At 31.2% G+C, this 17,258-nt stretch overlaps 1 protein-coding gene across 1 annotated transcript; it reads left to right on the plus strand.

Annotated features, from left to right (window-relative positions):
- The first annotated feature begins 643 nt into the window (after positions 1 to 643).
- On the plus strand, positions 644 to 16,509 carry LOC131927959 (golgin subfamily A member 1). The gene is made up of 21 exons (XM_059283840.1): positions 644 to 792; positions 3,119 to 3,208; positions 3,520 to 3,599; positions 4,142 to 4,232; positions 4,558 to 4,632; positions 4,737 to 4,834; positions 5,453 to 5,581; positions 6,947 to 7,095; positions 7,398 to 7,509; positions 7,665 to 7,760; positions 8,096 to 8,320; positions 8,677 to 8,772; positions 8,984 to 9,079; positions 9,294 to 9,446; positions 9,594 to 9,689; positions 10,068 to 10,157; positions 10,273 to 10,375; positions 10,555 to 10,736; positions 11,412 to 11,522; positions 12,257 to 12,679; positions 12,942 to 16,509. The coding sequence occupies exons 2-21, from the start codon at positions 3,121 to 3,123 to the stop codon at positions 13,098 to 13,100; spliced, it is 2,652 nt and encodes an 883-aa protein (XP_059139823.1). The 5' UTR covers positions 644 to 792; positions 3,119 to 3,120; the 3' UTR covers positions 13,101 to 16,509.
- Positions 16,510 to 17,258: the final 749 nt, after the last annotated feature.

Here is a 17,258-nt window from a genome sequence, read left to right on the forward strand (position 1 = left end):
AAATGTCGTAGAAAAAAGAATTGCACACCTGTGAACGCCAAATAAAACGTGCATAATAGTGCGGAATATTATTTGTACTTTAAAAATTTACATTAGTTTTTGAAAAATCGGAAATATTGTAAATTAGTACTTTCAATCAACGCAAATTTCTCAAAATTTGACAGAAGGTAGAGAATTAGATCTTTTACTTACATGTGAAATTTCATAAATCTATCTAAAATAGTACTCAAGTTATAGGCTTTTTAAAAATTCAAAGTAGAAAAAGTACCACTTCCTATTATCGGAAATCGCTCAAAAGTTGATTAGGATCTACGATTTTGATAAAATACTTATATATGAAATTTCATCAACCTAGCTGTAACGGTACTCAAGTTATCGTGTTTACACACAGGCAGACAGACACACAGACATACGGACAAGATTGCAAAATTATGTTTTTCCGTATCAGTGAGGTGTAAAACGTCGAGATTTGTAAAAATCTCCATTTTTTTTCTTTTTGCACGATTACAATACTTTCTTTACGAGAAAGTAAAAATGTAAACTAACTTTGCAAGAATTTATCAGGACTAATTTTATTTGTGTCGCTAAAAGCTAGTTTTGTAAACTTTTTAATTGGAAACATAAATAATAAACAATCACTTCCTTTTCCGGATTCGTATTAGTATAGTAAAACAAGATCTGGAATAAAATATTAAAAACAGTATTTTCATTCGAGTACTTAGTATTTAGAATTAGCTAGTATTGATCTAGATCCAGTATTCTAGATATTACACGAGTCGTCGCACACAACAGGTTATTACCGTTGCTTAAAATTAGTTTTTTTTAAATTTTAACTGTAAAACTTAAAAATTGGAATAAAAACTAAAATTTAAAAACTGCCTTGTCAGTGGGAGAAAAGTAAAAATGTGTCATGTAGTCATATAGGGACAAATCGGCCCCGTCAAAACGGCCCCGTTAATTTGACCCCGTCAAAATCGACCCCCCACAAAACGACCCAGTCAAAATAGCCCCGTCAACAGGGCCCCGACTTATTGGCTCCCGTCAAATGGGCTCCAGTTATATCGACTCGCGACATATGATATGACATATAGGCCCTAGGTCATTTAGGCTCCCGACAAATGGACTCTTGACATATTGGCTCCCGACAAATAGGCTCAGAACATAATGGCTCCCGACATAAGGGCTCACAACAAATGGGCTCATGACATATTGGCTACCGACAAATGGGCTCCCGACATATTGGCTACCAACAAATGGGCTCCTGACATATTGGCTCCCGACAAATGGGCTCCCGACATATTGGCTCCAGACGAATGAATGGCATGACCACTATTGGCATAAAAGTAACCATTTTGTCCTACCTCCACTACTACTATAACCTCTTTTTAATGCCTGCATGAAATTGTTTTTCATGAACCAACATCAATTCACAAACAAATCAAGCCCTTAACAGCTAAAATCTACCAATTCTAAAATTTTGATGTTTAATTTACAACAGTAAAGATCTGTTGCATAAAAGCGAGCACAGAAGTGAAAATGTATGATATACATGATGTTTACAGGATAACGACATTTTGTTTTGATAACCTACAAGCATACTGGAGGAAGGTACAGCGTGGACCCTTCTCCCCACACACTGAGTTAGAACAGCCTATAACCAACTCAATTATGGAAGTCATAGATAGATGACCCTTAAGTTAAAACATACTATATTTTATAATAGTTAAACTAATATAAAAAAATGGCCTGCCGTTGTATTACTTAAGAGTGTTGGATAAGCTAACTCTAAATATTGATGAAGGGGTCCCACTGGCAGGTGTCATATTCAATGAGACCGCTTTGCCGGGAGACATAGTCTCTACAGAATCGGTATTGTCTGGAGCCAAATTGGCAGGAGCCTTTTTGTCGTGAGCCAAAATGACACTAGCCTTTATGTGGGGAGTCGTGATGGCGGGGGCCGTTTTGTTGAGAAACTAAATGGCGGGAGCCTATTTGTCGGGAGTCGTAATGGCGGGGGCCGTTTTGTGGAAAAAACTAAATGATGGGAGCCTATATGTCGGGAGCCTATTTATCGGGAGCCTTTATGTCCATATGTCGCTGGCCATTTTGATGGGGCTCTTATGTTGGGGGCCATTTTGCCATTGGCCGTTTTGACGCCACACTAGTCATGTAGTAATGTATGCTAGTTAAAATGAAAACCCCTTCGAGTGGTTAGGAGTTGCAGTGTGTGTAATTCTAGATCTCTGTCGTATGAAGTTTGAATTCAGCATAAATTATGTTATATCCTGACCTTTTTGAAATTGTGGTGACAGCTCTTTTAGTTTAGTTAGTTAGGGTCGTCATTAGTTTAGTAGTCAGTTTACTGAGTTTAGTTTATAATTTACTATTTACGAAACATGTTCTGATTTAACAGTGATTTTCGTACCCATACCCATGAACATCTAACAGTTACTTCTTAACAGTTTTGACAAAATTACCACACACAAAAATTCATGTCATAAAAAAAAGTTCTTCTCCTAACATTTTTTGTGTGTTTTGGTTTTGTTTTAATAAACTATGATAAATCTACTTTGCCTTACTCAAAGTGAATGTGAAGCTGTGTTTAAATTAAGCTAAAATGAATTTTAGCTGCGAATAACTAATCTACCTTTTTATTTTTCTTAGGACTTCGATATTCAGATCTTGATCTAGACTTACACTTTACTTTTGCTAGATTTAGATCTAGAATCATATGTGAATGTGTGTTTTCATTAGGCTAGGCCTACCTAAAAATAATTACCTTATCTATTTCTAATAATGATGTTAAAATATTACGAAACAAATTATGCCAAATGGATTAGCTTATCAAGTTTAGCTAAAGCCACATTCTCATTATCATAACTTGGACTTAAACTAATTTCATCTCAAGTATAACAAGAAAAATAGTCTCTCACTTTAAACATAAATCACAATTGTTAGGCCTATAATTAATTGCTATAATTTATGACACTAGATACTGCAGGTAGATCTAATATTTAGTTTTTAAAATTGAAATTTTTATTGTGATCCCATGTTAAAAGGTATAAATTAATTTGTTTTTATTGTGGTGGGCCTAACTAACATAATTTGTGTTCTTCAGTTATGTTTGCGAAGCTCAAGAAAAAGATAGAAAATGAAGGAGGTGCAATCCTTAATTCAGATTCTCCTGGCAAGAGCAGAAGAGATTCAGGTGATATATTTTAATATGACTGCTGTAAAAGTTTTACTTTCAGAAAATGCTACATAAATTGGATGAACATGTTATGATTATTAATAAGTTAATGATTATTATTCCATACTACTTCCATTCAATAATATTAATAATAATATTGGAATATGATTAGTTTTTCCTGGAATTGAATTTTGATTTGTACCTGTGATCATCAAATACTTAAAATAATTTCCCCATATATTAACAGAAAATTGGTTAACAAAATTTGTTTGGTGTAACATACAGTTCTTCTAATTTCATTCTATTTAATTCTATTTAATCTATTTCAGTGACTAGTCTCCCACATGCTGGGTCTTTTCAACATCTAGGCCCATCTCCCCCAGGTAGCATAGCCAGTGAAGATTCATCAGTGAGTTTATTTCATGGACATTTCTTGTTTCTATTTAATTTGCTTTGCAAGTGAATTTTTTTTTTTAAAATGGGCTTTGTTAATGATAAGTAAAACTTATTTTGGTTATGTCCTGATACTTTTTCTTAAATTTGTTGCCTGTTTTATTCTGTGGATAATCCTTTATGACAAGCACTATCATTTATTCTCTAATTACAGACTAACTTTTTGTTGTGTTCATGTTATATGCAGCAGACCTTTTGTCAAAGCAACAATTATAATGTAATTGCCCTGAATCAGTTTAAAGGAGCTAATCATTACACTTGAATCAATAAATTGTTAACTAAGGGATGGCATTCTGTAGGACATCCATGAGGATTTCTGAAAAATATTATCTAGTGTCAGTGAAAGCAATGGTGGCTTTGTCAAGTAATTAATCATAGCCACACAATTCTTACAATGCTGAGTTTAAATTTTCTTCATTCAGACTCTGAATAGCAATAACTAAATGAAAGACTATGTTTCTTAACTTTTAGCAGCTTAAAAGTTTTTTTTTTCTCTAGATGAGGGATGTGATGAACCCAAGAGATGAACTGACCATATTGTTGCAGAGAAAATCTGAGCAGTGTAAGAAACTGGAAGGCAATATTAGTGGTGAGTTTTAGAGCCAGTATTTTCTAAAATAGTACTTTAATCATATCTCTGTTGTGCTCAGGAGGTGTTCATGTTTAATTCAGCAGCATTAAACCCATTTTCCTGATTTAAAATAGCAGGATTGTTTTTTTTTATATGTTGGGTTTATTTGTTTGTTTGAAAATGTATATTTAAATATTTTTGCATATTTAGTTTTCAATATGGATTGTTAAATGTATGTTGTTTGTCAATTTGTTATAGAAAAGAACCCATACATTGATTAGAGCTTATTAGTTTTAAATAAATATACTTTTGCTAAACTTGTTTATAAAATTGTTTTCTCTAGATTTAGCAGCACTGATAAAAGATAAAAGTAAAACAATAGATAAACTTGAACAGACCATCAAACAGCATGAAGAAGGTACTGATTTGTTTACAAATTAAGAATAAAGTATTTCAAAGTTAACATCTCAAGGCAACTAAAGAGTTATTTTGTTTATATATTTAATTTTTTTTTACTGCTAGCAACAAACAAGAAGCTACAGGAGCAGAAAGAAGAGTTTGAAAAGTACAGAGATAAGCTCATTGAAGGCTACCAGAGTGACAAACTAAAACTGGAAAAGGTAGGCTACTCTGTCTTTGGAATTACTATTATTTTTAACTGTGGGTTTTCCCCAAAAAAAAAACATAACCTGCTAAGTATAGCTTTTTTGCTGTTATGCCTAGTAAAAATATTTTAAAGTTGCTATGAAAACAAGCTGAGTATATTTTATATAAAAAACAGAGCCAATAAAAATACTCTGCCTGTCACATTTTCTATTGCATTCATCAAGTGCAACAATGACTTTTTGTTTATCAATCAATCATTTTTAAAAGACAAAATTGCGTACACAATCTGCAAAAAGATTTTTACCAAACCTGAATGATATAATACCATTTATGAAGAAAGATAAAAAAGATCTAGAATAAGGGATAAATAGATGCATTTTATGGAATTTCAAATTTTTTCCAGCTAAAATTTTACACTAAAACCTACCTTTCTGTTTGCAAAAAATATTAAAAAATAAATAGATGCTTCTTATGGAATTTCTAGTTATACTTAATGAAAGCGTAACATTAAAATCTAGCATTCTGTTTGCGAAAAACACTGGAATTAGAATTGAAAATAAACTGACCATCTCTGCAAAGGTAAGATTCGAAGAAGTAAAGTTTGAAAACTTGGCTGATCATGAACATTTCAGGACAAAAGTGAGTTATCCAGGCAATTGGTAGCTGCTGAGCAATACAAAGCCCGTTATTTCAAACGTGAAGAAGAGAATGATGAATTTGAAGGGCTGACCACTCAGGAGTTGGCCAAAGTTAAACATCTGGTACACAGTTCTCTGCCCCTGTATTTATTCCACTTCTGGAGAAAGCTTTTGTCTGTTTACAAAAAAAAAATTGCTTTGTTTTTTTTTTTTAAATATTTTTTTGCTATCAAAGAAGTTTATTTACAGCTTATTTAATTATTACAATTAACATAAGGAAAAATGTATATAGTTAAAGAAATTTTTAAAAATAAAACTAAAACTGAAATATTATTGAAAACGTTAATTATTTATATTTTGGAGGGGAAAGCAAGAATAGTTTTTTGCTAGTATCACTTACCATGATAGTAGTAGTCGACCCTAGCCTTTGAGTTATACTGCAAAATAAAAATAGTAGATGCAGTACGGTATTTCATGTGTCAGTTTTATCAACACTACAAAAATAAAAGCATTCTCCAGCCTATACTGACCCTAAGCATGGCCACCAAAATTAAGCTTGTTAAGGTTTTGGGTTTTGTTGGTGTTTGAAGTTATGACTTGCTTTAGCTAAGCAAACCACTGCAGAGGTGTGTGTTTTATTAAAAAAAAAATGTTTTGTTTCATTTATCAAATTGCTTTGGTTTTGGGTTCAGTTTTTGCATGGTGAGAAATAAATAACTACAGTATAAAAAGATATTTAACTTATTAATATTCCTTGTCTTCTTTGTAGGTACAATATAATTATGGTCTCATTTTTTATAATTGGTTGCCCTTCATTTATTTTACATGGAACTTCTTTAAATTGGATGGTTATTATATAATAAAACGATAGGCTCTCAAAAGTTAGTTTTCAATGTAATATTTTCCCACTACTAACTGCTTTGATATAAGTCAGATTGTTTAGGATATGGCACTGATTATACAACTATCATTTACAATTCACAAATATATGTGAATGTAATAGTTGCCTTGTTATAGCCAGCATGAGATTATAAACCCTCAAAAATGCTCACGTAAACAATTTCAAGACACTAGCACTGTTTTTGCCGACATATAACCCACTGCATGATCTAGTATAGAGATTTGTATGGGTGCTTGGGTTGAAGTTATTTTCATATAGATTTCATTAAGGAGCAAGGATATTTAATTGTTTTAAGTAGAATTAAGTGAAGGTATTAAGGGATATGTTTACATTTAATATTAGAATTTTATTATTTGCATCACTCGTTATGTTGGAGAGTGACTTTGTGTTCAGTTTAAAGATATTAATTAAGTAAATGGTATTTATTTTACTTATAATTAAGTTATAAACATTTTTTCCTCATCTTTGTTTCAATTTAGGTATTGTTGTAATATATTTAAGTGTATCTATGCCTCATTGTCATTTCTCTGGCCGTAATGTTCTTCCCTTGATAATTCTCTGATTGCAATTATTATGTTACCTGACAGCTACTGAACACTGAGGAAATACTGGTCACATGTCGCGCCGACCTGGAGACCAAGACCCGTCAGTGCCACGCGGCTGAGTCGCAGGTGGAGAAGCTGACAGATGAGATAGGACCACTCAGACAGAGGCTGACTGTACTGGAGGCCGACAAGTGAGTAGGTCCCAGTAGTTTAAATATGTCTGCTACAACAATGGGTTAAAAAGACAAGTTAATTTTTATGTGAAAATTATTTTTAAAAAAAACAAATCTAGTTTTTTTTTTGTTTTTTTTTTTTATTTTAAGCATTGGTTTTAATTTTGTAAGCCCTTAAATTAAACAGCATTAGATTAAACCCAATGATATTAATGTGTTTTAATTTGTATACGCATCAGGCCGCAATATATTTATTTTTTTAATTGAAAGTAGAACCTCACGTGTGTTTAAATTGAATTACTATTAATATTTTCTTTTAGTTTGAAATTAAAGGAAGAAAATGGAGAAAGAGCTGAGCTAGTGATCTCCCTTAGCAAGGACAAGTCTGCTTTTGAAAAAAGGCTGGATGAGTTAAATAAAGAAATGCTGGAGGTAGCCCATATTTTAAGAGGCTAAATATTTGATGTCAGATTTTTAAGAATTTTATTTTACCTTGATGCTGAATACTTTCTAACAGATTTTTAAAACAAGAAATATTTCACAAATGTTTTTTAACCATTTCCTAATAATTTTTTTTAAATTAATAGAAAGACACTCAAGTATCAAAACTGCAGGAACAGTTGTCTGACTTGGATGGGGAATACAAAACTTTGATCAGGAACTCAGATCTGCAGAGAAATAAGGTTAATTTTTTTAGAAAAACTTTGTTATAGGTCAAAGCTTAAGTTTAACAATTTAAAAATAAATTATATATTTTTTTAATAAGATGTGGTGATGTTTGACATTAACAAATAAAAACATAAGTTGTTGAAAAGAATTTATTCTACTATAAGCATTTTTAAAATATACAAATTATGTTTGTTTAAAAAGTGTATGGGCATGATTTTCTAATAAATTAGATTTGGGGTATATCATTAATTGTGTTCACCATTAACACTATGAAATTTGCTGTCATAATTGTCTGAATATATTCATGATGAGGCCTTAGCACTTTCTCATGCTGTTCCCCCTGTCACAGACAAGCAAAATGGTCCAAGAGAAAGACGACCAGATTGACACGCTCCAGGAGAGAGTGAAACTTCTGGAACAGAGGATCTCGGACTCCGGCCTATCTGGAGATGACCGCCTGACAGCACTGAGTGCTGAGAGGGACTCCATGGAGCAGAAACTTTCAGAGGCCAGGCAGCAGTTAACCGAGGTCAAGTCGACCTGGAGTGATAAAATCAGCCATCTTGAAGACCAGGTAGGCTTGTACATTTAAACTTCTTATTTACTGTCACGTTACTTACATACAGTGTAATTTGTTCTGATCATTTCTTCTACAAACAACTGTTCCCTATTACATACTGTGTTTAATGCAGTATTTATTATAGAAATCTCATAAATTGTTTTTGGGTCTCATTTAAACAGATGTAACTTGTTGATTTTTGCTAAAAGAATCTTAACTTGACTGCCGTTATTTTGTAAACATGAATAGATTGCTGCGTGTGACTTTTTGCTTCTCTTTTAGGATTTATATTAAAATTTGCCATCCAAATTTAAGGGACATAATTTTTTAAAGTATTGTCATGATAAAATGCATACATGTTTCTCATGTAGATCTCTCACCTGAATGCTAAAATTGTTGAGGATAGTGAAGAGCTAACTAACTACCAAAAGATGACGGAACAAATCAAGACGAGCTTCCATAAACAGGTAACACATACTTTAGCTGAAATTATATAAATATGGCTCATTTTGGCTTGTGAGGCAAAATTATTTTATTTTAATAAAAAAAATTTGAGTCGCACTTATATTTCATTGTGTTATTTTGTTTTTATCACTTATATTTTCACAATATTTTTGGAAGTTAATGATAGTTAAAATGAAATTTTATTTACTTGTATTTTAATTTTGTCATCTGTAGGTTGAAGATTTACGTTCTAAACTTGAAGAGGCTGAAAATCGAGCGTTGGAGAATCTTGAACTTGCCTCATCAAAAGCTAGCCATTATGAGAAACAGGTGGGTCATACTTCAGTAATTTTAGTTTTAATTAGTGGTGCTTATTTACTCAACAGTGGGGTTTTTTTTAATGTTTCTGTTTAAAAATTTTTAGTAAATCTTTAGTAAAGATTATAAAGGATATTCATTTTAACTTTTATAGGATTAAATTATTATTCTATTTTGTATTTACTTGATTTACCTGTTAATTTTTATATTTTTTCCTGTTAAACAGATTGTAGAACTTGAAATGGAATCAGCCAAACAGAAGCAAGGAGCTGAAGAAAATGAGAACTTGTTGCGAGCAAAAATTGGAAGCCTTGAATCCCTTGTGTCAGAGTTGGAAGCTGCTAAACAAAAACTTCAGGAAGAGATGAACTCTAAAATTGTAAGTGGCGTAACTCTATTTTTTAAAATTTTTTCTTATTTTAACACTTTAAAAAATGGTTTTCTTTATCACGCCAATTAGGTTGAATTAAAGTATGTTGTAATTTCATTACAAATTTTATCAGTGCTTTTTAAAATACATTTTAAGGCACATTATGAAGAAAAAATTGCATCCCAATCAGCCACAGAAGCAGCTCTGCAATCTGAAATCAATCAGCTGAAAGAGGAAGTAGACAAGTTGATGGTAAATTTATGTGTTGTATTTAGAAAACTAAAAATTAATTAGATCTAGAACTAGTTAAAATTATGCTTTGTATAGAAATTTATTAGTTAAACCTTGCAACTATATTGTCTTAAAATATGTGCTATTCTGTAACGGTTGATCAAAATACTAATGCCCCCATATTCTGACTATACTATTTGTCTTTGTGTTACTCACAATTTGATCAAAGTGAATTAATTATATACTTTCTTCACACTCAAATATTTATAAAGGGAAGCTATATATGTTTTTTGTTTAAAGCATGACAACTGATTTGATTGGTTGACTGCTGACACTGTTTTGCAAAGTGTGTTGCCAAAAATATATATACCATATTTGGAGTACACTTTCTTTTACTAGGCTGTTATAAGTGGAAAGGATAGTGAAATACAAAGTCTACAGAAACAACAGGCAGAAACGGAAACAACTGCCGCTGAACAGAATAATGTTGTGAGTAAATTTAGCAACAGTGAATGCTGGGAATATTTATTTTAAGGAACATCAACTTTTTCTATTACAAATGCAATCAGTTATTATGAAACTTACATGATTTTATTTTTGGCAGATTTCATCCTTAAAACAACAGCTTGTTGATAAAGAACATGAACTGAAGCAAGTTGAGAAGAATAAAGAAGATCTAGAACAAAACTGGCAGGCTGCTGAAAATGGTATGGCCAGATTTTTAAGTTGTAACATTTTAAATTAATATAAATTTAGACATAGTTTCTACATATTATATTAAAATGTTTTTACCGCATAAAAATATAGTAATTTAGTAATTTATATATTACATAAAAATATTTCCTAAATAAAATTGTAACTTTGTTAAACCTCACTATTTTCATAGCTAAAGGAGATTTGCTGGATAGAAATGCAGAGCTTCACAAACAAATACATTCAATAAAATCAAGCAGCAGTGACACAATTCTGGAGCTGGAGAGAAGCTTAGAGCTGAAGTCAAAAGCCATGGAATCCATGGAGAAATCTGAGAGAAGTCTTAGACAGAGGTTGGAAGCATTAGAAAAACAGGTTAGGAACTTGATTCTTTAGTTGCATATTTTACAGAAAATAAAAAAGAAAACAATTCCATGTGATGTGGTCACTTTTCTAGTTATTTGTTAACTATACATGATGGAATTACCAGTGCAAGTTTGGGAAAAATTCCTTAACTCTTTAAGACCTGAGAAATGTTCTCAGCATTTAGTTTTTTGTCCCATACTTTAATTATGCTCACCTAGCTGGATGATGTTTTCTCTATTTACTCCATTGATTTTCCTAATACAATTTTGTAATCATCTATCTAGGTCATGATATTGGTAGATCAGCCATTTACAGTGGTGTCGATACCAGAATTGATTTTTAGATTTGCTGTTTTTTTTTTAAATTAAAAGTATTTACAAAAACATCAGCATCTAAGCATTGTTAAAGATTTATCAAATTTTTAAAAGAATTTGATCTCAGGTCCTTAATGTAGCAATTCAGCTCTTAGCTTTCGGCATTTTAAAAATTTAGAATTTTATAAAATTGACCACTTTTACAATGAAATAATTTTCTTTATGCAACAGTAAGCTTTGTCACAAATAAAAAAATCGATTGTGTACTCTAAAATATGGTCTTTCCTAAAAAAAAATATTTTATAACAAGATGTAAAAAAATTCACGAGCACTACTTAATGCAACAATTAATTTTTAAATTTCTCCACAGATTGAACTGAATGAAATAATGAAAGCAGAGTCTGGTCTTTACTCAAACAGAATTGAAGAAATGAATGACACCATTGCGTCTTTACAATCACAACTAGCTGAGAAAAACCGGGTATGGGTCAATATCATCTTCCATTTTATAGTCTTAATTTAAACCTTGTTTAGTTATAAAGTTATAAATTGCTTTATTTTTAAAAGCTTTTACTTAAGTTGCCTGTTTGTCTGTGGTTTTGTGTACAAATCTTGTAATTCAGTTTGACCCTTATCTTTAAAACTTTCTAGATTTCCAATAATTACTTAAGAATATATTATTTTCAGTCTAAATAGATATTAAATTAGTCATTATAACAATTCAAAGTTAACTGTTTTCAGTGTCAAACCTGGTGATAACTAGGTAGTAGTGGTCACTCACTTAGCCAGGTGACTTGATGTTCATGACATAGGGTTAAACATGTTTTATTGAACCCTTATGTTGAGTGATTTGTAAGGGAATATTACCAATATGAAGTTGAATAAGGACTTTTTTAGTCATAAGCGTCGGCTGGGAAATAATAATTATAGCAATTGTTTATACAACTTACTTAAGTATCAACTAAGTTAAATCTTTATATTTAAATACTGAAAAGTATAAATTAAAGCGGTATAAAAAAAAACCTTTTAAATAACAAGCTTTAAAATGCTTTAACAATATACTTTGTTTGTTTAAATTAACCATTTTCATAATCTTTTCTATGGTTCAGTAATCTAATGAATACAATCTTTTTGTTTTATTATCATTGTTTTTATATTATTCCTTTAAGAAAAGATTTTGTTTTTAACTTTATATATTTTGTGTACAACTTTCAGACAGTAAAAAAGCAGGAGCAAACGTTAAAAGACTTGCGAACGACTCTCCAGCGTGAATTCAAAGTCCAGTCATTGCCTAACGACGAGGGGCTGGACCAGACAGGCAACAATACTTCATCCACTTCCCCCTCCCTGTCGCGCAGAATAGACAGCTACCAGCAGCAACAGTTCTACCAGCAGAACTCCCACCAACCCAACTCCACCCGCAACAGCTCCTACAACAGCCCGTCTGCCGCTGTGTTAGCAGTTCAGTCTTCGTCAAACACGATGACCCTCACGTCATCATCGTCTTCTGTGCCGTGCGGCGCCACTGATGCGTTAACTGTACACACAACTAATGTGAAGAGAGATTTGGACAAGGATGTGAACTTTTTGTACCTGAAGCATGTGGTCTTAAAATTTATGTTAAGTCGGGAATCTGAGGTATGTTTGTCAATTTTATTTTATTAACTAAAACTGTGTGCCTACAAACAGTAGAGTTCATTGATATGTTGCAAAATTTCATAATTTTAAGTTTAGTATTCTTATGTAAACATCAATATGTCTAGCTGTTTTAGTAGTTCTAGACACTTCCGATTTAATATTACTGGGGTTTTTTATCTTAAAAGGGTAAAGTGGTTTTTAGTTGAATTAAAATATTTAAATTTATTTTAATTTTAAAAACTTCCTTTTAATTCCTTTATAGGCAATACAACTAATTAAAGCTGTTTCTATGCTGCTAAACTTCACTATACAAGAACAGCAACTCATAAAAGACACCTTGGAGTGGAAAATGTCTTGGTTTGGTCACAGACCTCCCCTTGGTAAAGGTCAAACATCAAAGGTCATACCACCAACATTATAGCATTACTTAGCTAGTTTTTATTAAATTAATGTATGTATAGTGTGAAACTTCTATTGCTATCAACCACCAATTGTGAATTTACACAAATAATGGAAGCAAATTGCAACAGGATATTGGTAAATTAGAGTTTGTATTTTAATTTTTAAGTTATTGTTTTACATTAAAATAAATTTTAACTTCTAAATTATGTATGACTTTTTAAAATGCCCTGCAAACTTTTCTGTTTTTTTAAACAGTTTAAAAAGTAAATCCCAATGTGCTATTAGAATCTATTTAATTTATATATTTCATGGCAAGCAAATCTTTGCTCTTGTTTGTTTTTCTGTATTTTTAAAAAAATATTTATTTAAAGACGTCAAAAATGCCAAAACTGTCATGGTTGTGTGGAGGAAGTACAAAGAAATTGTGATAAAATGTATAGAAAACTGTTATAATATTTTTACTGTCACATTACTCATTCAGTTTTTCCAGCAGTTTAAAATCTAGAATTACTTTTACCTTTCTTTCACAATTCTTGGACGATCGTTGAGAGAATTATCTCTAAAAAGTAAAAAGCATTTTGCTTGTACTTAGTTTATTTGTGCATTAAACCACATATTCTATAGAACACAATGATACTAAACCTGTTAAAGCTAAAGTTATTTTAAGAAATATTGTAAAAAAGGTTAAGTGTTTTAAAATTTCCTCAAAAAGTTTTGAAATAAAAATAAATTAATGATTGGAGCATATATTTTCTAATGCTTACTTATCATTAAACTAGTGAATTTTATCTTAACATTTTCTAAAGCCAGTGTAATATTTAACCAGAAAATTACTTTTTTTAAAAATATTCAATATTAATGGGCAATTTTTAAAGGTTTAATTTAGAAATGTGTATCAACTAATTTTATTCAGAAATAATTTAGTTTTTTTTTTCTTTCTAATCATCACCTGAGTACTTTTATTGCATAGATCAATGTAAAATTTCTTTATTTGAATATTCAGAAATCTTTGGAATGATAAAATTACTTTGTACTCACAGGTTGGGATTTTATTTTATATTGTAGGCTAGAATGGCAGTTGTTACTTGAATAAAAAAAAAATTGTAGTGACTATTGACAATAGGCTTGATATTTAAAACATTTATTCCAAGTTTTCCCCTTCTGAATAGATTTTAAATAACAGCTTGGAAGAAGTGGCAAATAAAAGTATTTATATATATGAATTAAGTGTTAGTTAAGATATAAATCCATGTATTTGCATTACAATCATTTACAAACAATTTAGAAGAAGGAGCTTGTATATTTTTGTCATTAACACTTCTATAATTTATTATGTCCTTTTAGTTACCTTCTGGTTGTGAAATATTTTCTTTTTTTATTCTGTCAGAATTTACCTTGGGAGTGAAATGTGTTCACAGTCTAGATGCTTTAACAATTAGATCAGGGGTCTCCAAACTACGGCCCGCGGGCCGGATGCGGCCCGCTTGGTCCTCTCATCCGGCCCGCGGAGATCTTTTTGTCCAAGGAAAAATCGTTTGTTGGTGATAGCTGAGGAACTTTGCCCAGAAAAATCAAAGACATGTCTGGAAGAAACTGGCCCCCGAACTGAAAATTTATAGTTAATGTGTCTCTCTGACTGAAAAGTTTGGAGACCCCTGAATTAGATGAATATCATCCAGACTTTTTTCTTCTGTCAATACAATATTTCAGCTGACATTCAAATTTGCTTCACTTGCTCAAAAAAAACTGGCAACCACTATTTTTAGTGCTTTTTTTCTATTGGATTTTCACAGTAAAAAATTATATTCAGTTTTACTTATTAGCATGTGATTGTCATAGTAGCTACACGAAGCTATTACTTTTTTTTATTGATAATCCACTTGAACTGTTGTAAATAAATATTTTGGGTGTTGGTTTTAATTTTTGTTTTGTTAAAAAAAATGATGTTCACTGCTGCTAACTGCCATGCTTTAAGATAATGCAAGACATAAAACCGTGGTTTGTTTCTATCATTAAGTACAATTGTAAACTATTGTCATTAATAAGGAGAACTTTGTTAATTTGTGTAATATGGTATCCTGTACATAATTTTTACGTGGTCAACCTCATATAGCTGTCATGCTTGTGGTGTGGTTATTCATACACTGTGGTCATTTCTTATAGCCTGGTCATTTTTATGGTGGGGGCATGCTTTAAGCCTGGTCATTATTATATTGCCGTCATGCATATTGTCTGGTCTTTCTGATAGCACTGCATACACTTTGTTACTTGTGTGGGCAAATGCTCCTAACACTGCATTTACACTTGCGACTTGTATATCATGCATGTCTAGAATAAAAACTCACAACAAGTAAGTAGGCCTATACATTTTTCATAGGGAAAAATGTTTTTATTAACACTAACTTGTGAGTTATTTTTTTCTAGACATGTATAGTATAGATAAAAAAAAAATAAACACTCTGATTGATAAATGTGGTGGTAATGTAGTGTAGTATTAACAAGTCTAACCCTGGTGGGTTTTGTGAATATACAGTGGGGTCATTTCTGTTTACAAAATGTGCACAAAGATTCTAGTCATGTGATCTATTGATAATTATTTTTTTTCATTACATGGTGATAATTCTATTTTATATCGGTAATGCACCTACTTTTTGAAATTAAAGAAAAACATTTTTCTTTATATGGTAATTTTACAAATTAACATAACAGTTACATTCAATGAAAATTAATTTGGATACATTTAATTTTTTTAGTTGGGTAGAGACTAGCCAAATTTCTTTATTGCATTTTACTTTTGCTAATTTTAAGCTAAAATTAATATTAAAATTATAGTTAGAATGCACAAGTATAACTTCCTATAACTTTTAAAATTTCTTGGACTATATTCTGTACCTGTGTCTAACCCTAGACTTTGAATAAAAAAGGTGGGCTATAAGCAATTTTATTGAGTTCTAAAGACATGTCCATCACATTTAGACATTATCACTGCTAGTGTTTGTAAAATCTTGAACAGTTTCAAAACAGTATACCATTAATGTTTTAAAAGTTCTTATAAATTTTAATTTTTATAAATTTATGTTTTAAAAATTATTATTTCATTAATGGTTTTGTTTTATTCTTTATGCGCAGTCAGATATATCTTTAATTTTTTGTGCGTGATCTCTTCTACCTATTAATATTAAGCTTAAGTTTTGTTCTAAATTTTTAAAAGTAAAATATTTAATCACTTTCAGACCTTTTTGAATTTTTTTTTATTTACATTAATTGGTTTGCCTCTTGAAGTTTCCCATCATCTATACATTGTAAATGGTTGATTATAATTGTAAATAATTAATGGGTGATGATTTACATGATTTAATGACAATGTTGCAATATATATCACAATTAAACGATGAAAAAAATACAATTGTCTTTATTAAATGAGCACAAAAAGCCCTTTGAGTGTTGTTTTTTTAAATTTATTTATGTATGTTGATACTAATTGTAAATAGTTTACCTGGCAGGATAGACATATTGCAAAAGTGACCCATTGGGACTCAAAGCTAAGAAACTGTACCATCTAAACTTAATTCTAAAGCCCTTCTACACCAAAGGAAACAGCAACTGCTGGTTACATACATTTTCACCACTAGTTATATTGAGTTCTGGCCCCTTGATTTTAGCATGCTAGTTCTTCTCTTTGATTTACATTTTACCAGTAGGGCCTAAAGGATTTAATTCTAATTAAATAAACAATACTATATATATATATATATATATATATATATATATATATATATATATATATATATATGAGGGGGGGTGCAAATCGAAAAGTTTGTCCCCGGGCGCCGGGAAGGGGCGCTACGCTCTGGACAGGTGGTAATTATACGTACGTGTGTGAAAGTTAGAAATTTTGAAAAAAAAATTGAAGCTTGTGATGCAAACATTGAAACTTAAGTTTTTATAGTGAAAACAAACAATTAGGCGGTAAATTTGGGGCTGCAGCCCTATCAGCCCCCCCCCCCCCCCCCCCTTAATCCGCCACTAGTTGCCAGGAACCTTCTGGTCACGATGTACATCAGAGTGAGCCAAATAGAAAGGTGGTAGCAGAAGTAAAAAAAAAACACTTGGGCACTCTTTTATCCATCCATCAACATTAAAAATTTATTCAACCACCACCGCAAAGTTAATATTT

The sequence above is a fragment of the Physella acuta genome, unplaced genomic scaffold (assembly GCF_028476545.2).
Source record: "Physella acuta isolate Inbredline_101_S28 unplaced genomic scaffold, ASM2847654v3 ptg001451l, whole genome shotgun sequence".
Taxonomy (NCBI): domain Eukaryota; kingdom Metazoa; phylum Mollusca; class Gastropoda; family Physidae; genus Physella; species Physella acuta.